The sequence below is a fragment of the Odocoileus virginianus genome, chromosome 11 (assembly GCF_023699985.2).
Source record: "Odocoileus virginianus isolate 20LAN1187 ecotype Illinois chromosome 11, Ovbor_1.2, whole genome shotgun sequence".
Taxonomy (NCBI): Eukaryota; Metazoa; Chordata; class Mammalia; order Artiodactyla; family Cervidae; genus Odocoileus; species Odocoileus virginianus.
Window position 1 is genome coordinate 19395721 of NC_069684.1, and position 17194 is coordinate 19412914.

General features: G+C 38.9%; 1 protein-coding gene across 4 annotated transcripts in view; it reads left to right on the top strand.

Moving 5' to 3' along the window:
- Positions 1–368: 368 nt before the first annotated feature.
- Positions 369–17194, top strand: part of ABL2 (ABL proto-oncogene 2, non-receptor tyrosine kinase) — a 99943-nt gene continuing 83117 nt past the window's right edge. For 3 of the 4 annotated variants that reach the window (XM_020868790.2, XM_020868792.2, XM_070474013.1), the window contains exon 1: positions 370–854. In XM_020868790.2, the coding sequence (XP_020724449.1) occupies positions 698–854 (157 nt within the window). In that variant the 5' untranslated portion in view covers positions 370–697. Of the gene's footprint in view, positions 855–17194 lie in introns of all 4 variants that reach the window. The other variant, XM_070474012.1, reaches the window with a different exon arrangement.

The following is a 17194-nucleotide window of genomic DNA, read 5'->3' on the forward strand; positions in this document are numbered from 1 at the left end:
GTTTTCCATCCCAGCTGAGTCGGCTAAAGAATTGTGCACCTGGGGCGCTCAGGGCAACTGATTGATTTGACAGGTGGAGGTGGGACAGGGAAACCTTTAAACCGACCGACCCCCCAAAAGGCAGTAAGCGCGTTGAACCGAACTTGGGAGGGGTCGGCTAAGGTGGATTCGGACGTGGGAGGCCGAGCTGCAGCGAAAGAACAGAAGGGCGGAAAGACCTGAAGCAGCTGTAGACGTGCCAAAGAGGTGGGTACCGGGGGTGGCGGTGGGGGTGGACCCACCCCGCGAGGAGGCGGGGGCGCGCGGGAGGGGCGGGGCGGGGCGGGGCGGGGCGGGGCCGCCGGGAAGCCCGCCCACTGAGTAGCGGAGATGACTGGTCGGGTTGCGGGCAGGAGACGCTCTGTCCCACGCTCTCCCAGTGCTCGGTGGTTTAAAGATGGCGGCGGCGGCGGCAGCGGCAGCATTGGGGGCGCGGAGCCGCGGGATGGGAAGGGAAAAGGAGAACCTGTGAGGCGTCGGGAGGCAGCGCGGCGCCTGCTGTGAGAAGTCGGGTGCGGAGCCGCAGGCGGCCGGACCGCTCAGGGCCGGGGCCTGGGTTGGGAAGGAGAGGCCGAAGCAGCGCCTGGACCCCGAGGCCGGAGCCGAGGAGGAATGTGACCAGGGGTCGTCGGGGGCGCGGGAGTAAGCGAGCGCAGGGATGGGGCAGCAGGTGGGCCGCGTCGGGGAGGCTCCGGGGCTTCAGCAGTCGCAACCCCGCGGGATCCGGGGCAGCAGCGCAGCCAGGCCCTCCGGTCGCAGGCGGGACCTGGTGGGGCGCACCGCAGAGGCCGGCTTCAATATCTTCACCCAGCATGGTGAGTGTGTCCGGGAGCCGGCGTGAGGGCGTGGGGGAGGCCGGAGGTGGAGTTGGGGCGGGGTGGGAGGCAGACAGGCAGCCCTAGGGGGTCGAGCGGGTGGAGGGGTGCCCGAGAGTGGGGGCGGAATCGGCTGCCATCTGGGCCAGTCACGGGAGGCGAGTCACACCCCTCCCCCCTCCCGTCTCCAGCCTGGCTGGCAGCTCCCGGGGGCGGAGGAGGAAAGAGAAGTGGTCTTAGGGATCTTGGACTGTCGTCTACACTGGACACGACTGTGCGGCTCGGGGTTTGCGGGGGGACGGTGCATGGTATCCTTAGGGGAGAGGAGACTGAAGGGAGGTGTGAGCTTAATCCAGGTGTTAGCATAAATCGGTTGTTAGCGAGGGGACCGTGAATGGTGCCTTGAGGGATTGGGAAATAGGAACTGAGTCTCAGGAGGTAGTGGCCTGGGAAGTAGACGTACTAGCCAGGCAATGAGCGGTGTTAGGATAGTGAACACTGCCCTGAAGTCCCCTTCTGTGGGAAAGGTAAGGATAGTAACTCAGCATTTGAATTTTTTTTAATCTTTGAAAGTGGAAGTGAAGGGTTTTGCCAGACCATCCTCTGTTCTGCTCTTTTTGAGTAGAACTCAATTCTGAGATGGCTGGCAGAGGTTTGACGTTGGTGGGCATACTTAGGACTTTGGGTAGGAACAAGAGTTTTTCTGCCTATCATGTGTGCATGTATTCAAATATATCCTCTCTATGGCCTGGAACCTATTTGGCCTCATATCAAGGTATTTTTAAGTTGTCTCCAACTCCAATTTTTAGTATATCTTGATCATATACTCCAAGAATTTATGTTTGTCCCACTGTACTAATATGTAGCTTAAAAATGTACACAGAAGCAGAATTTAAGAAAGGATGAGATGAAAAAATAAACAAGAGTTCTAATATATTCTTTCCTGCAGTCCAGGAAAGAATGGACTTTTTTGCACTGGTCTTAGCTGCACCCACACCTTTTGAAGCCACTTGTCTAAAGGAAGAAGGGAAAAAACTGACCTTCATGGAGTTGAGATACCCTGAGATCTGAGGGAGGCTGAAGAAATAGATGTGACTTCCATATAAAGGACTGGATAGTTGAGGTTGGCTGCGGCAGCAAACTGGACTTTCCCTGAACAGGCATAAGGAAAATAATAAAAGAGAAAAGAAGGTTGTTCTTTTCTGCATAGTGTAGGGAAGAAGAGGAAGGAAATGTGAACTGTTCCTTAGAAATGGAGCTTTGGAGGAAGTGAAGACAAATGGTCTTACGCAGAGAAAGAGATGGTGAGTTGTATCAGAGATCTGGGTTTGGACTTTGTGAACAAGCTGAGTTTCTTAATGGAAGAGAGATAGGTGATTTGGGCCATTCAAGTGTTACATGTCTACTATTAAAGATGCGAGTGAGCCTCTCTTCCAGAGATATGAACATTTTATGAAGGTGCCATATAAGTTAGTCTTTATTGAAATCACTTCCTGCATTGCAGGAGGAAAAAAAAATGGGTGAGTAGTTTTCAGGGAAGAAATGTTCCACGTAGCTTTGCTTTGTGGAAGGTGTTAGTATGTATTAAACTTGGTGCTGTAGGCAATGGTGATCCTCTTCCTTTAGTTTCTATTCAAGACCTAAGATTTTCTGAGAAGGAGGAGGTCATGAAGAAGGGAATAGGAAGAGATTTTGAAGGGTGGATAGGATTTGGATCTATGGAGCAAGAAAAAGGGCAGGCTGTGCAGGAGAAACAACTTAAGTGTGGACAATTGAAATGAACCTATTTTGTTGATGAAATAGTGGGCGGACATCTGTCATGAATGAAGTAAATCTTCCAGGAGTGAATCCTTGAACAAAAATTGCAGGAGCTGATCTGGCTTCACCTGGCTGGGTGATTTAGCCACTTACTGTCCTTGGGTTTCTTGTTAAATGTTAGATTAGATGATCTCCAAGGTACCATCTGACTCTTAAGATATTATGATTCTAATTGAGAAGCAGTGGGAAGAAGACTTTGATTACGTTTGGTTATGGACTGAGTTATTGAAAATGTGGCAGAGGAGTTTATATCCTTTCTCTTGATTGGTTAGTAAATAGGATATGTAAAGAAACCTAAGTATGAGGTGCTCAGAGACTTGGCCTTGAGTGGAGGCAATGAAAACAGGTGGGGTGAGTTTGAGAGATACTTCATTCAACAAACAAGTTTTTTGAGCACCTATTATGTACTGGACTCTGGGGATGCTGCTGTGACCATAACAAGGTCCCTGTCCTTTGTGGATCTTAAGGATTTTATGATCTGATACAGAGGATGAAAGAAGAGAGATGACTTTGGAATACTTAAGGTTATGAACTCTGGAGCCATTCTGTCTGGATTTGAAACCTGACTTGACTGCTTATTATCTGTAACCCTGGTCAAGTTATTTAACGTTTTTGTGCCTTGGATTCTTCATTTGTAAAATGAGTATAATAAGAATACCTGGTAATAATAGTACCTAGATTAATGAGTTAATGTATGCAAGGCACTTAGAATATGCTTGGCATGTAGTAAGGGCTGCATATGTTTTGGTCTGGCCATTACTCCTCCTCCTCTTATTAAAAATAAGGATGAATCAAAGAAGATTTTGAAATTGGTTTTATTGACAAGTTTGGAAGTTAGAAGTTGATTGAAAAGATGGGAACATGGTAAATTTGTTGCCAGAGACTAGTATGTAAAGAATAGAATTGGCAAATAATAGGTAAACAAAGGAGAAGTGAGTACTATTTTTAGACAGATGGGTATTTATAAACTTCTATAGCTCAGAGTTTCTCAACTTGTGCAGTATTGACATTTTGAGGTGGATAATCCTTAATCATGGGAGCTGTCCTGTGTTTTGTAACGTGTTTAGCATCATTCTTGGCCTCTACTAACTAGAGGCCAGTAGCACCTCTCTGGTAATCCCCACCCTCTCCTGTTGTAACAACCAGAAATGTTTCCAGACACTGCTGGATTGCGCCTAGGTGAGAACCAGTGCTTAGAGACACATGATAAATTCTGGTGTGAATGAATAAATTGAGTTAGATTCAGAAGCTGCTTAGTGGACCTATTGTTTGACATTTACACAAAAAACCTGGCAACTAGTGTGCAAATCACTGTCTTGAATTTCAGTATTGATGTATTAGCACGTAATTTCATGTATGAAAGCTAGGCCTGACAGACTGTTGAGTTTACATGTAGGTTTAAATGTAGATTAAATATTGTATGTGGTCAGAAATGTATGTACATTATAGAAATGCTTTACCAGAGTCCATGATTTTTCGGTATTTTCTCATTGAAAATGAGAATAGTTTTTTTTTTTTATTAAAATGTAAGTTGTTATAATAACTTGCTTTGCTGAAAATGCTTTTTGTGAATGTAATGTGGAAGGAATAAAAATAGTTGGGCTGTTTTTGGTATGAAAGAGAGGTGAGTACTGTGACTTTTCTGAACTCTGTTATTGAACCTTTTCAGTGAGCTGACATTTCATGATTGGTAATTTAGGGTTGAATACATTCCTTTTTTTAATATCTGACATACCTCGCAACAATTGAGTGATTTCACTTCAACTTTACTTTCTTCTCTCACTCATTTGCTGTAAATGCTATTAAAAATAAACCTTAAGTTGTGAAGTTTTGAATAATAAAATTTTTCCCTTTTTAAATCAGGCTCATTTTAAGTGGTCTCATTTATTTATTTAGGATCTGTAGTTCATGTTTTATTATTTGTAGAATGAAAGACATAAGCACCACAGGTTGAAAGTGATACAGTAGAAAAGAACAGGAAGGCTGTTTGCAAGGGAATTTTAACTATGGTGACCTAGTATAGTGGTCACTGATTCTTACGAGAACTAAACTTTTAAAAGTAAGTCAGCTATTACATTTTTATTAACCCCCATATCTGTGTAAGATACAAGTATATAGTTGTATGTGTGTGTATTTTTAGAAAAGTAACAATAATTTGTGGCACAGATTCTTTTATTACAGCCCAATTGACAGTAAGGTCACAGGTAAATTTTGAAATCTGAAGTTTCTCCTAAGGGTCTTCAACTTGCTTTAATAAGGAAATAAAAGCCAAACAAAAGAAAAACCAGTATCTTTCCCGCTTCTTATCCCTATACTGTATCATTTTCTTTCCTCTCTTCACTCTTTTCTATCAATGTCAGTAAGGATGAGGATAATTTATATTTGTGTAGTTTTTTAAAGAGTTTATGAACACCTTTTATGTCCTTTATCTTGTTTTGATCTTTACGGTTATAATTGGCCCTTGAAATACATGGGTTTAAACTTCGAGAGTCCACATGTAGGCAGATTTTTTTCAATAAATATGTACTGTAGTTTTATTGCGATAGGTTGAATCCACAGATGCCAACCCCAGATATGGAGGACCCACCTGTAAAGTTATAAGTGGATTTTGACTTCTTGGAGGGTAGGTACTCCAACCCCCAAGTTGTTCAAGGATCAACAACTGTACTCTGAAATAGGTGAGGACAGATTCTAATCTTCCCATTTTATAGATGCAAAGTAAAGAGAATTGAGTGACTTCCCAAGTATTTCAGCACAGAGCTCTTTACGTTACGGTGCTGAAACTCAAGCCTTTGCCTCCACATCTTGCCATTGTGTAGAGATTTAAAGAACATAAGTTTTAAAATTAGGTAGAATTGGATTCAGATGTTGCCGTGTCTTACATTAGTAAGTGGTTATAACACCAACCATAACAGTTGAATTAAATAATAAAATTTTGTAAGGCTCGTAAGTAATAAATAGTAGTTTTGTTGTTGGCACTGTTATTTACCTCAAAATCATTGTGAAATTATGAGTCACATGTGAAAATGTTGTAAGCTGTCATAAAGCATTCTGAAGTGTAGAATTGTCTTAGTATTTACATTTTAAATCTGTTTTCTCTAAGTCTGTTTTTCTCTCAAGTGATCCTTGATTATTAAGGGACTTTAAGAAAGCAGCAAAAAGATAGGGAAGTTTTGGGACTCTGAAATCTCCTTAGGCCTGCCTTCCTTGAGGTTAAGTGTTATCCTCTTAGGATGATTGGTTTTATGGTTCTTTCTTACTCTTTTTGTACTGGTGTTTTTCTTCCTTCAGAGAAGTTGAACCAGAAATAAAAGCCAAGGCAAATGTAAAGTTCAGGTTGAGACCTTGTTTCAAGCTGTCACATTTATTTGCTAGTTAATATATAATGACTTTTTATATTGTAATCTCCTTCATCTAACATCCTTTAAGACCTTTTTGTGTCTCCTTACTTAATGTTAGCCTCATGAATCTTAACAGATTTCTTCTGCAATAGATAAATTTGAAGTTTCACTGTTGATACTTCACCAAATTATATAGAGCTGTTCTCAAACTTTTGTGTGGAGACCCAGATTGCTGGGTCCCACTCTCAGTTTCTTGTTTAGGTCTGAGGTAGGATTTGAGAATTTGCATTTCTCACAGATTTTTGGGTGTTGCTGGATGCTGCTCGTTGGGGCCCCACGTTGGGAGCTGTTGGTAATGTGAGAGTAAGAGGAGTGGTGGATCAAAAGCAATTTAAAGATTGTCAGTTGTCAGAGGCATAATGTATTGACTCTTCTACTTGTAATTGGTTTATAAATCCATTTGTTCCAAGTCTAGTGTCCACGTGCAAGTGTCCACTGGTCTTATACCACCTTTTTGTGTCAGGAAAAGATGCTTTGGCGTCAACCTTTTTTTTTTTTTTAATCTCTAAAAGTTTATATGTTGAAATTCTGTTGAGAGATGCACTTTTGAAAGACTTGTGTGAGGAAAAAAGGAGGGAAGAGACATACGGTTCTGCTGACAGACCTAGAGTGGGCCCTAGTCCCTGGAAGAAGCCGTGAAGAAATAATTGCCACTTATTGAGTGCTGCTGTGTGACAAGCATGTTCTAAGTACTTAATATCAGGTGGTTTTTTTTTTTTTTTCACTTAAACTCCATAAAATCCTGCTTGTCCAAATTGAAAAAGATTAGAGGCCAAAGATGGGATACCTATTTGTGATTCTACAGTTAAGGTATGATGGTGCCTGGTTTCCTTTTGAGGTTTGTGTTTGTGTACGTATGTATTTGTATGTGTGTGTATATGGGAGGATTATTAGTTTTTTCTTTTTAGCCCATCTCTCTTGAGACCAGTGATGAGATTTTCAGCATGGTAGACCAGGGTTAGGCTTCCCAAGTGGCTCAGTGGTAAAGAATCCACCTGCCAGTACAGGAGACAAGCATTCGACTCCTGGGTTGGGAGGATCCCCTGGAGAAAGGAATGGCAACTGATCTCAGTATTCTTGCCTGGAAAATCCCAGGAACAGAGGAGTCTGGCAGTCCATGGGGTCACAGAGTTGGATGCGACTGAGCACACAGGAGACCAGCATTAGATCTGTATATTGACTCTGTGACTATGGATTGAGACTTAGGTATCATGGTCTAACACAGGGAGCAGTAGGCAATCATAGTACAGTTTGAAATCTCATGATTATGTTGAACTACTGGCTTAACCTCTATATTTAGTTTTTTTTTTTAGTTTTAGTATTACTAACATTTCTTATTTAAAGACTGACACCCCCACCCCCATTGATAGATTATACCTCTCCTTTTCTCTTTGTATTGGTATGTTTATAGCCACTTAAAGTGATCTGTTTAGTTTATCATTGCAATATGCATCTTAGAAGGATGTTTCTCTTTTTTAGGTAACATGACAAATTTTTTTGAAAAAATTAATGTAACATTCCAGAGTGTTTTCTATATTTCTATGTTCAGTTAAGAGTAATTGCCTGTGTTAATGTTGCAAAGAGAACTTTTAGGTATAATTTAGGCAGAGTTGCTGTCCCAAAGAATGATGCTGCTTGAGTAGATACTGATGAGACAGTTAAAAAACTAGCTTTGTTTTGTGCGTCTGTGTGTGGAGAAGTACATATTTTGTGTAATATCTCTTGGTTATTTATCTCTGCATTTTTGGGTTGAGGGTATAATTTTTGTCTATAAATTTGTGATTATTATACTAATTATAGTGACTTCTCAGTTCAGTTATTTTCAATTGAACTTTAACTCAAATGTACAGATGAATACCCATTAAATATAATCCCATGCCAAGTATAATTTTGGTTGCTTAAAAAAGGAAGAACTATACCGAGCCTTTTCTGTCTCTCTGCTTCATGGTATGAATGTGCCGAGTCTATGGTGGTGGTCCTGCAGGCTCCTCTGTAGTGACTCTGCCAGTGTTGGCTTTTGATCCAGCAGAACACAAAGCTCACCAGCAGGCCCAGGCAATTGATATTCCCTGGCTTGCTTTCCAAGGAGAGGGAGGGTCTAGAAACCTTTCACTTGATGTGGTCAAGGTCAGAGAAAATGTTCTGTTCTGGCTTAATATACAGTATGTACACAGGCAATTTTGTTAACATATTCCTTTCTCTATGCTAATTCCAGCAAATTAAAATAATACTGAGTTAGGACTAAAGAGTGCCACTTAGCATCTTGTGGTTCCAGGTAATTACTAAGAAAACATTTTCTAAAACTAACAGTGCTAACCGACACAATTCTTATCACCCATCTGTTTCTTATGGGGAAGAAAGGTTGATACTTGAAGGTTTTTGTTATAGTAGCTTTCTTTTATTTTGAAATTTGCATTTTTAATTGTATAAAATTCTGTAAAGAGGTACGTGTGTGTGCTCAGTCGCTTAATTGTGTCTCACTCTTTGTGACCCCATGGACTATAATGTGCCAGACTCTTCTGTTTGTGGGATTTCCCAGGCAAGAATACTGGAGTGGGTTGCCATTTTCTTCTCCAGGGGATCTTCCCAACTCAGAGATTGAACCCTTGTCTCCTGCATTAGTAGTTGGATACTTTACCAGTGAGTCACAAGGGAAGCCTGTTTATAGTACATATATCTAAAGCATATATAGGTGTTATTTCACACTGTTATTTCTCCACATTTTGTAGAAAAAAATATCATTTGTGACTAGCATCTAGAATAAAGTGTGTAATTTATTGTATATATTTGCACCGAGGAGGATATTAAATTTGGTAAATACATTCCTAATGTTGACAATTTCATAGTCACAGTGCTACATCAGTAGTTGAGACCTCTGAGCATTGATTTTTAATAAATGTAAACCTTTTAGCTGTGAAAAAGATGTGTTGTATGGATACTACAGAGGAGTTCCAGATTCTCTCCAGATTGCATTGGGACTTGTGTTTAGCTTTTGAATCAATATATGTATTTTTAACTTTGATAATCCGTTAGCTAATTCTAAGACCAGATTATTCTGCTATGTTTAATTCTGTGAAATTGAGATTTAACTTTTAAGGAGGTATGAGGAAAGAATATTTTCTTTGAAAAATATGTATTTTTATCAGAAGTTAACTTTCTGATACCAGTAAATTCTGGTCTATTCAGAAATAGAAATAAAATGTGAAGAAAGCATTTTTTTTTTTAAAGGAAGTATTTCAAACATACAGAAAAGTTCATATAGCAGAATGTCCAGGTACCCATCACCTGGATTTAACAATTGTTAATGTTATGTCACATTAAAAAAAAAAATTAGAGACGCTTTAATTGAATACACTTTGCAGACCTTCTCAAACCCATTCTTATTTCTTTATCCTGAGGTTAACACTACCCTGATGGTGTTTTTCCTTCCCTTCCACATGGTTGGATTTTATTCCACTTGTAATTATCTATAGAATGTGTGTGTGTGTGAACACCAGTTTGTAACTTTGTATGTTTGAAAGATTTACATAAATGCTATGCCAGACATATAATCTTGCAACTTTATTTTTTATCCTGTGTGATTCTGAGATATATCCGTGTTGAAATAATATAGTTCAGTATTCCATTATATACCACAGTTTATTCAGTTTTCATATTGATGGTAGGTTGTTTGCACTTTTGCATAAAATAGATGGTTGGAGTTGCTATTTGCTCTGACCAGAAAACTCTTTAGTTATTTTTATCAGATAAATATATGCAGACAGTTTATAAATAGTCAAAAAATATGACAAGATTTGGGGGGAAAAAAAAGCAGCCCCATCCCACTTCCCAGGTGTCAGTGTCCAGTATGGCACCTACTAGCCACATGTGACTGTTCAGCAAATGCTCTTTGTCCTAATTGAGAAGAGCTGTGTTAAAATAACACTACATTCAGAAAACTCTGTATGTAAACAAGAATATAAAATATCACATTAATATTTTTTGTTCATGTTGACATGATAGTGTTTATATGCCAGTTTAGATTATTAAAATTTAATGATTAAAAAATTTAATTTAGCTGTCATAATATGTAAAATATTTTTGCTTACATTTGTGGCTCCCATTTCTGTTGGACAGTCTTGCTTTAAATGATAAGCTCTATGAGAGCAGGAACTTGATCTTGTCCACCACCAGAGCAGTGACAGGCACAAAGCTGATGCTTGATAAATTTAAATGAGTTGATGCATTCAGCAGGTAGAGAGAGGTATTTTTTTTATTGCATTGTTCACTTAGGGTGCTTTGGGTTTTCTTTGCAGTTACTGATTGGTATAAAAGCTACTTTGAATTTGTCTTCATTATCCAGAGTATGTTTTTCCTTTTACTACCCTATTTTTAGCTTAACTACACTTTCAAGTCTTAGGATATCATAATGTTTTCTTTCTGTCTTTATCATTATATTTTTCATTTTCTATTTTGAAGTGAAGTGAAAGTCGCTCAGTCGTGTCCAACTCTTTGCGACCCCATGAACTATACAGTCTATGGAATTCTCCAGGCCAGAATGCTGGAGTGGGTGGTCTTTCCCTCCTCGGATCTTCCCAACCCAGGGATTGAACTCAGGTCTCCCACATTGCAGGTGGATTCTTTACCAGTTGAACCACAAGGGAAGTTAATCCTGTTGTTTGGGAAAATTCTAATGGATTTGTAAGTTCTTTGATTTAATTATTTCAAGTTATTGGTTTCTTGAGATTATTAGCTTTTGTCAAAGAGAAAAGTCATCTTGACCATGGCTTTAGCTCTGTTAAATTTTCTACCAGGCTGTTACCTTCTTGTCTGGGGTCATGGTTATCCTTTTATATTTATCTATTTGTTCTTTTTTCTTAGCATATAAAATCTTTTTATTTTAAAAATTCTCCCTCTGTTTTTTCCTCTAGCTTATTGAATATAATTAACATTATGTAAGTTTAAGATACATATACATCTGTTGATACTTTTATGTATTGTAATGTGATTACCATTATAGCATTATCTAATAACACTTCCATCAAGTCACATAATTACTATTTCTTTTTTGTGGTGAGAACATGTAAAATCTACTCTTAGCAGTTTTCAAATATATAGTATGGTGTTATTATAATCACTATGCTGGTGTATATTAGATCTTCAAAACTTGTTAATTTTATAACTGGAAGTTTGTACCCTTTGACCAATGTCTCCTCATTCCCCTATTTCTTAGGCCCTGTTAAGCATCACTTTTCTCTCTTGCTTCTCTGAGTGCAGCTTTTTTAGATTTCCACATATAAGTGATATGATACAATATTTACCTTTTTCTGTTCAGACTTATTTTACTTAGTGTAATGCTCTCAAAATTCATCCAAGTTGTTGCAAATGGCAAGATTTCCTTCTTTCTCATGGCTGAAATATTCTGTTGTGTGAATATATATACACACGTATTTATCCATTCATCTCTTGATGGACACTTAGGTTGTATTCTGTCTTGGCTATTGTGAATAATGCTTAGTGAACATGGGAGTGCAGATATACCTTCAAAATCTTGTTTTCAGTTCCTTTGGATATAAACCCAGAAGTCAGATCATTGGCTCATATGGTAGTTCTGTTTTTAATTTTTTGAGGAACCTCTGTACTGTTTTCTGTGGTGGTTGCACCAGTTTACATTCCCACTAACAGTGCAGAACGGCTCCTTTTTCTCAGCATTCTTGCCAATCATTGATATCGCTTGAGCTCTTTTTGGTGGCTTTTTTTTTTTGTGGGAGGGGGTGGGGTTAAATGACAGCCATTCTAACCAGAATGGGGTGATAGCTCTTTGTGGTTTTGATTTGCATTTCCCTGGTGACAGTGATGTTGAGCACCTTTTCATATACCTGTTGGCCACTTCTATGTCTCCTTTGAAAAAAATGTCTATTCAGATTCTCTGCCCATTTTCAATTAATTTTTTTCTTTCTTTTTTTGCCTCATGGTGCAGCTTGTGGGATCTTAGGTCCAGGGATTGAACCCATGCTCTCATCAGTGAAGCACAAAGTCCTAACCACTGGGACCACCAGGGAATTCCCTGCCCATTTCAACTTTTTTGGTTGCGCTGCATGCATGTTATTGCATGCAGGCTTTCTCTAGTTGCAGAGAGTAGGTGCTAGCCTCTAGTTGTGGTGCACGGGCTCCTCACTGAGGTGGCTTCTCGTTGCAGAGCACAGACCAGCTTCAGTAGTTGCAGCACTGGGGCTCAGTAGTTAAGGCACACAGACTGAGTACTGTGGCACAGGGCTTCGTTGCTCTGGGGCATGTAGGATCTTCCTGGACGAGAGACTGAGCCCGTGTTCCCTGCTTTGGCAGGTGGATTCCCATCCCCTGTGCCACCAGGGAAGGCCTCTGCCCATCTTTTAATTGAACTGTTTTTATGCTATTGAGTTCTATAAAATTCTTCCTCCTAAAGATTAAGAGCTTGGTACACAGATGCTCGAGAAGTTTGTCTTAAATTATTATTTCTCAATTTTTATGTCACGCACCACCTGTCTTTGGTTTTTGGTTGTCCTTCTAGTTTAGGAAATTTTGACTCTTTTCCCTGGTTTCCACATTATTTGCCCTATTTCCCCTGTTTTCCTTATATGTATAGGTGAGTTCTTATTGATGTTTTTTCAATACCTCACCATTTTTTTTAACTATTACAAAGTTTCATCAAATTTGTTTTTGATTTACTTATGTTGAACTATAGGTATTACATACTGTCTGTAGTTACTTCTTTTCCCTTAGCAGTTTTCTGTGGGTAATATGTGTGAGTAGGACTCTTGGTTACAAGTGGGAAAGACCAACTGCAGGTTATGTAACACACAGAAAATTTGTGTGGAGATAGTGGAGACTCAAGGACAGGAATGTAGTTAGGCCAGCCCAGAAACAGGAAGTGGAAGGCTGCTAAAATCTCAGGCAGTATTTATTTATTCTGTCTCTTTGTTTTGTCTCCTGTTTGCTCACTTTATTAGTCTCTTAGACATTAAATTCATACCACGATTTCCTTTTTTTTTTTTTGTAATCTTTTCTGATCAAAAGGATGGTTCATATTAAACTGAGACTTCTTAGTCTCAGGTGCAGATTCTCAGGATTGGAATCACCACTGTGATTGGTGGTCAGGTCACCTCTGTAACATTGACATTTCAGGTTGAATGATCCTTTGTGGAAGTTGTCCTGTGCATTGAATTTAGCAGTGGCTTTGGCCCTATCAAGCTGAATGACAGTACCACTCACCATCTAACTGTAACAACCAAAAAATATCTCTAGATATTGCCAAAATTCCCTTGGAGGTAAAGTCACCCTTGATTGAGAACTCCTGATCTAGAGTGTATTTGATGGCTCTGGGCCTACCACTGTGTGAGAAGGATGTTTCAGAAAAGCCTTGTGAGCTAGACAGGTCCTCAAAATGTCTGTAAAGTATTTCTAGTTTTTTTGTAGCAACTATAAATTTAACACTGTTTTTCATTATTTTAGGTGTTTCTTTTTAAAATATTTTTTTCTCATTTAAAGTATTTGATATTAATATGTTTCTTACTAAAATCTTAAACTGGCACTGTAGAACCTGCTGTTTTTGGTCATTACTCTGAATCTCTAAATTTCTCCATCTCCTGCTGATTTCTTTTCCTTGAGGCTGAGTGTATATATATGTGAGGATGTTCGTTGGTTTAAGATAAAATTTATGAATTTGGTAGCCAGACAGGCATAGGTAGAATATACTTTTTTTTTTTTTTTTTTTTTTGGGAGGGGACGCTGCACGGCTTGCATGATCTTAGTTCCCTGATCAGGGGTTGAAACCTGGGCCCTTGACAGTGAAAAACGTGGAGTTCTAACCACTGGACTGCCAGGGAATTCTCAGTATTCTGATGTATTTAATTTACAGGTAGATAAACTAATGCTTAGGTACATGAAACAAGTTGATCGTGGACATGCAGCTTAGTAGAAGAGCACAAAAAATTAGAGTCTAGTTTTTATCTTTCTAGGTTTAGTTTCTAGTTAATCTTTGCTTTTGGTAGTATTTTCTGTAATAATAGTCAGTATTTATGTGCCAAACTTCATGCTTCAGATGTTATCTCATTAGTCCTTGGCAAATAATGAAAACGGGTCTCATAGTAAGACATGTCTAACTCTTTATGTTATTCTCCTAACCATTGTGCTTTAATAGTAACATGATAGCGTTGGGAAAGGATTGGGTGCTTGTGTCCCAGACCCTTTATTCTGTGATATCGCTTAATCCTCAACACAGCTTTGGAAGCTCTACATATTTCCTGGTTTTACATATGAAGGAGTTTAGCTGAGAGGGAGTAAGTATGTTACTTACCTTAAGGCCATATAACTGATAAGAAGCAGAGCCTGACTTAACTTTCGTGGTTTTCCCAAGTTTCTGCTGCACCTAGGGGGAAATATGTGCTACACTGATGCTCCTCTGTCTTCACAGAGCTTTCATGATAATAAAATAGAAGGAAAAATACAATAACATATGTAGTTCACTTTATCAAGGATTAATAAATATTACCATTTTGTTTATTTTGAGACTAGTCTTTGTGTACTTGTTTGTGCCTCCTTAGGTATTTTATAGAATTGAGTTTAAAAGAAATACTAATAAAAGAAAGCTAGATAATTACTTTTAACAGGAAAATAGTTTTTTAAAAAATCATATTTAAGAGATTATTTTTCCTACCAGGAATGACTTTTTGTTTGCTCCCTCATCTGGATATAAACAGTTTTCACTCTTGTAGTTCTTGACGCTTTTGGATTTTATAGTTGAGTGCTTTTGATAACTATATAGCAGTCAGCGCCATTTATAAGCATGCTGTTAATATTGTGGTTGCTGGTGTTGGACTATGTAGGTTTAAATCCTGGATTAAATTTATGATTTAATGTACCAATATTTTGACATGAGTGGAAAATAAATAGCTTGCTGGGGTAATACATAGTTTCTAAGGTCTCTTAGGGTTCTGAATTTTTTATATGTATCTGTTTCCTCATCTGTAAAATAGTCATGTGTAATAGTCCCTGCCTCATAGAGTTATGAGAAGTAAATAATTATTATATGTAAAATGCCTAGAGGGTACGTGATAGATCTTAAGTCCTGAAAAATTGGGTTTCCCTGGTGGCTGAGATGGTAAAGAACCCGCCTTCAATGGAGGAGATTTGAGTTTGATCCCTAGGCTGGGAAGACCCTCTGGAGGAGGGCAGGGCAACCCACTCCAGTATTCTTGCCTGAAGAATCCCCATGGACAGAGGAACCTGGTGGGTACAGTCCATGGAGTTACAAAGAGTTGGACACGACTGAGTGACTGAGCATAGCTTAGTATGTTTTTTTAAAGTTGCCTTTCTAACATGTTTGTTGGTTAATGTACTTAACAATTATGGTAATGTTAAGACTGAGATAATTTTGATACCTTAATACCAAGCAGTATATTGTATTTAGGTTTCTTCTGTGTCTAGGTGTAATTCCTAGATTTCAGTGCTTCTGGATATATAGGTAAGTATAATGTATAGTTTTATTTTGGTACAGTTATCAGCATTCTGATTAGATATTTCTAGCTCTTCGGTTAGATCACAGTCTTTCTTTCCTCTCTCACAGAGGGCACTTCAAAATTATCCTGAAATGCCTTGTCATTCATATGATTAGAATAGTTGTAGGAGCTTTAAGAAAAAAAAAAAAAAGGAAAGGTGAAGCAGTGGAGTGAACCCCAGTGGAAACATGTGCTGTATGTGGGTACTCTGGGGATCATGACACTCCATTGAGGGGAATCATTGTAGATCTGGGCCTAATGGAAACTGGAGCTAGTAAACCATTAGAAATCAAGACTGCATACTCCATCTTTCTCTTTTAGGGGCTCTAAGGTTTTGACAACTTTTTTTTTGCTCTGTACATCTGTTCAGTTTTTCTTTCTTCCAGCTGGCTTTCTCTGTTTCAGCTTGTGGTATAAGGAGTGTAATGGCTGCTCAGCTTCTTCATCATGACAGCTCTCAGTGTATTCTTTTGGCATTTATCCCTGCTGCTAAATGGCTCAGTCTTTTTCTCTTGTAAGATTTAAGTCATTTATTTATTTATTGGATGCTCAGTACCTTTATATAGTTCAAAAATCAAATGGTGCAGAAGTGTTTCTGCGACCATGTTTTCCTTGACCTGTCAGATTTTGGCAATCCAAACCACCAGTTTCTTGTGTATACCTCAGAGGTGTGTGTGTGTGTGTGTGTGTGCGCGCGCGCGTGCGTGCGTGCAATACTTCAGAGGTGTGTGTGTGTGTGTGTGTGTTGGCAATCCAAACCACCAGTTTCTTGTGTATACCTCAGGTGTGTGTGTGTGTGTGTGTGTGTGTGCAATACTTCAGAGGTGTGTGTGTGTGTGTTGGCAATCCAAACCACCAGTTTCTTGTGTATACTTCAGAGGTGTGTGTGTGTCTCCCCAGTCCTTTTTTTTTAAAGACCAGTGGAAGCATGTTGTGTAGACTGTTTTGCATCTCATTCCTACCCCTCCTACTTAATTTGTCTTAGAGATTCTGCCATGTTAATAAAGAGCTTGCTTCTTTTTTATGCGTGGCTTTTCATTGTATGGATGAATTATTTAATTGTTTTGAAACAGTACTGTAATGAAAAATATGTATCATTTTAAACATATGCTAGGAATAGCTATAGAATAAAAGCCTTGAATTGGAATTGCTGACAGGATATAGGATTTCAGAATAGCCACTTATTGAACAACTGTCTTTACCTTTTTGTATACTAAAATTCTGTGTGCATTTGGTTTTGTTTCTGGATTTTCTGTTCTTTCTGATTTGCCTAATTATGTGTCAGTATCACACTGTTTTAATTATTATGTTTTTATAATGTGCATTATAGCATGACGGTTAAGAATACATAGACTTTTGTGCTAAACTGCCTTGCTTTAAATCTTTACTTCCCTAACTGTGTGATCTTGGGCAAGTTACTTAACATCCCTGTAATTCAGTGTCCTTATTTGTAAAATGGAGATGATGATACTTATCTAATAAGGTTGTTATAAAGAATAAATGAATTAATAAAGTGCTTATGGATATATAAGCAAAGTGCTTAGGAATAATGTTTGGCATGTTATTAGTGCTATGTAATTATTAGCTCTTTATTGTTTTTACCATC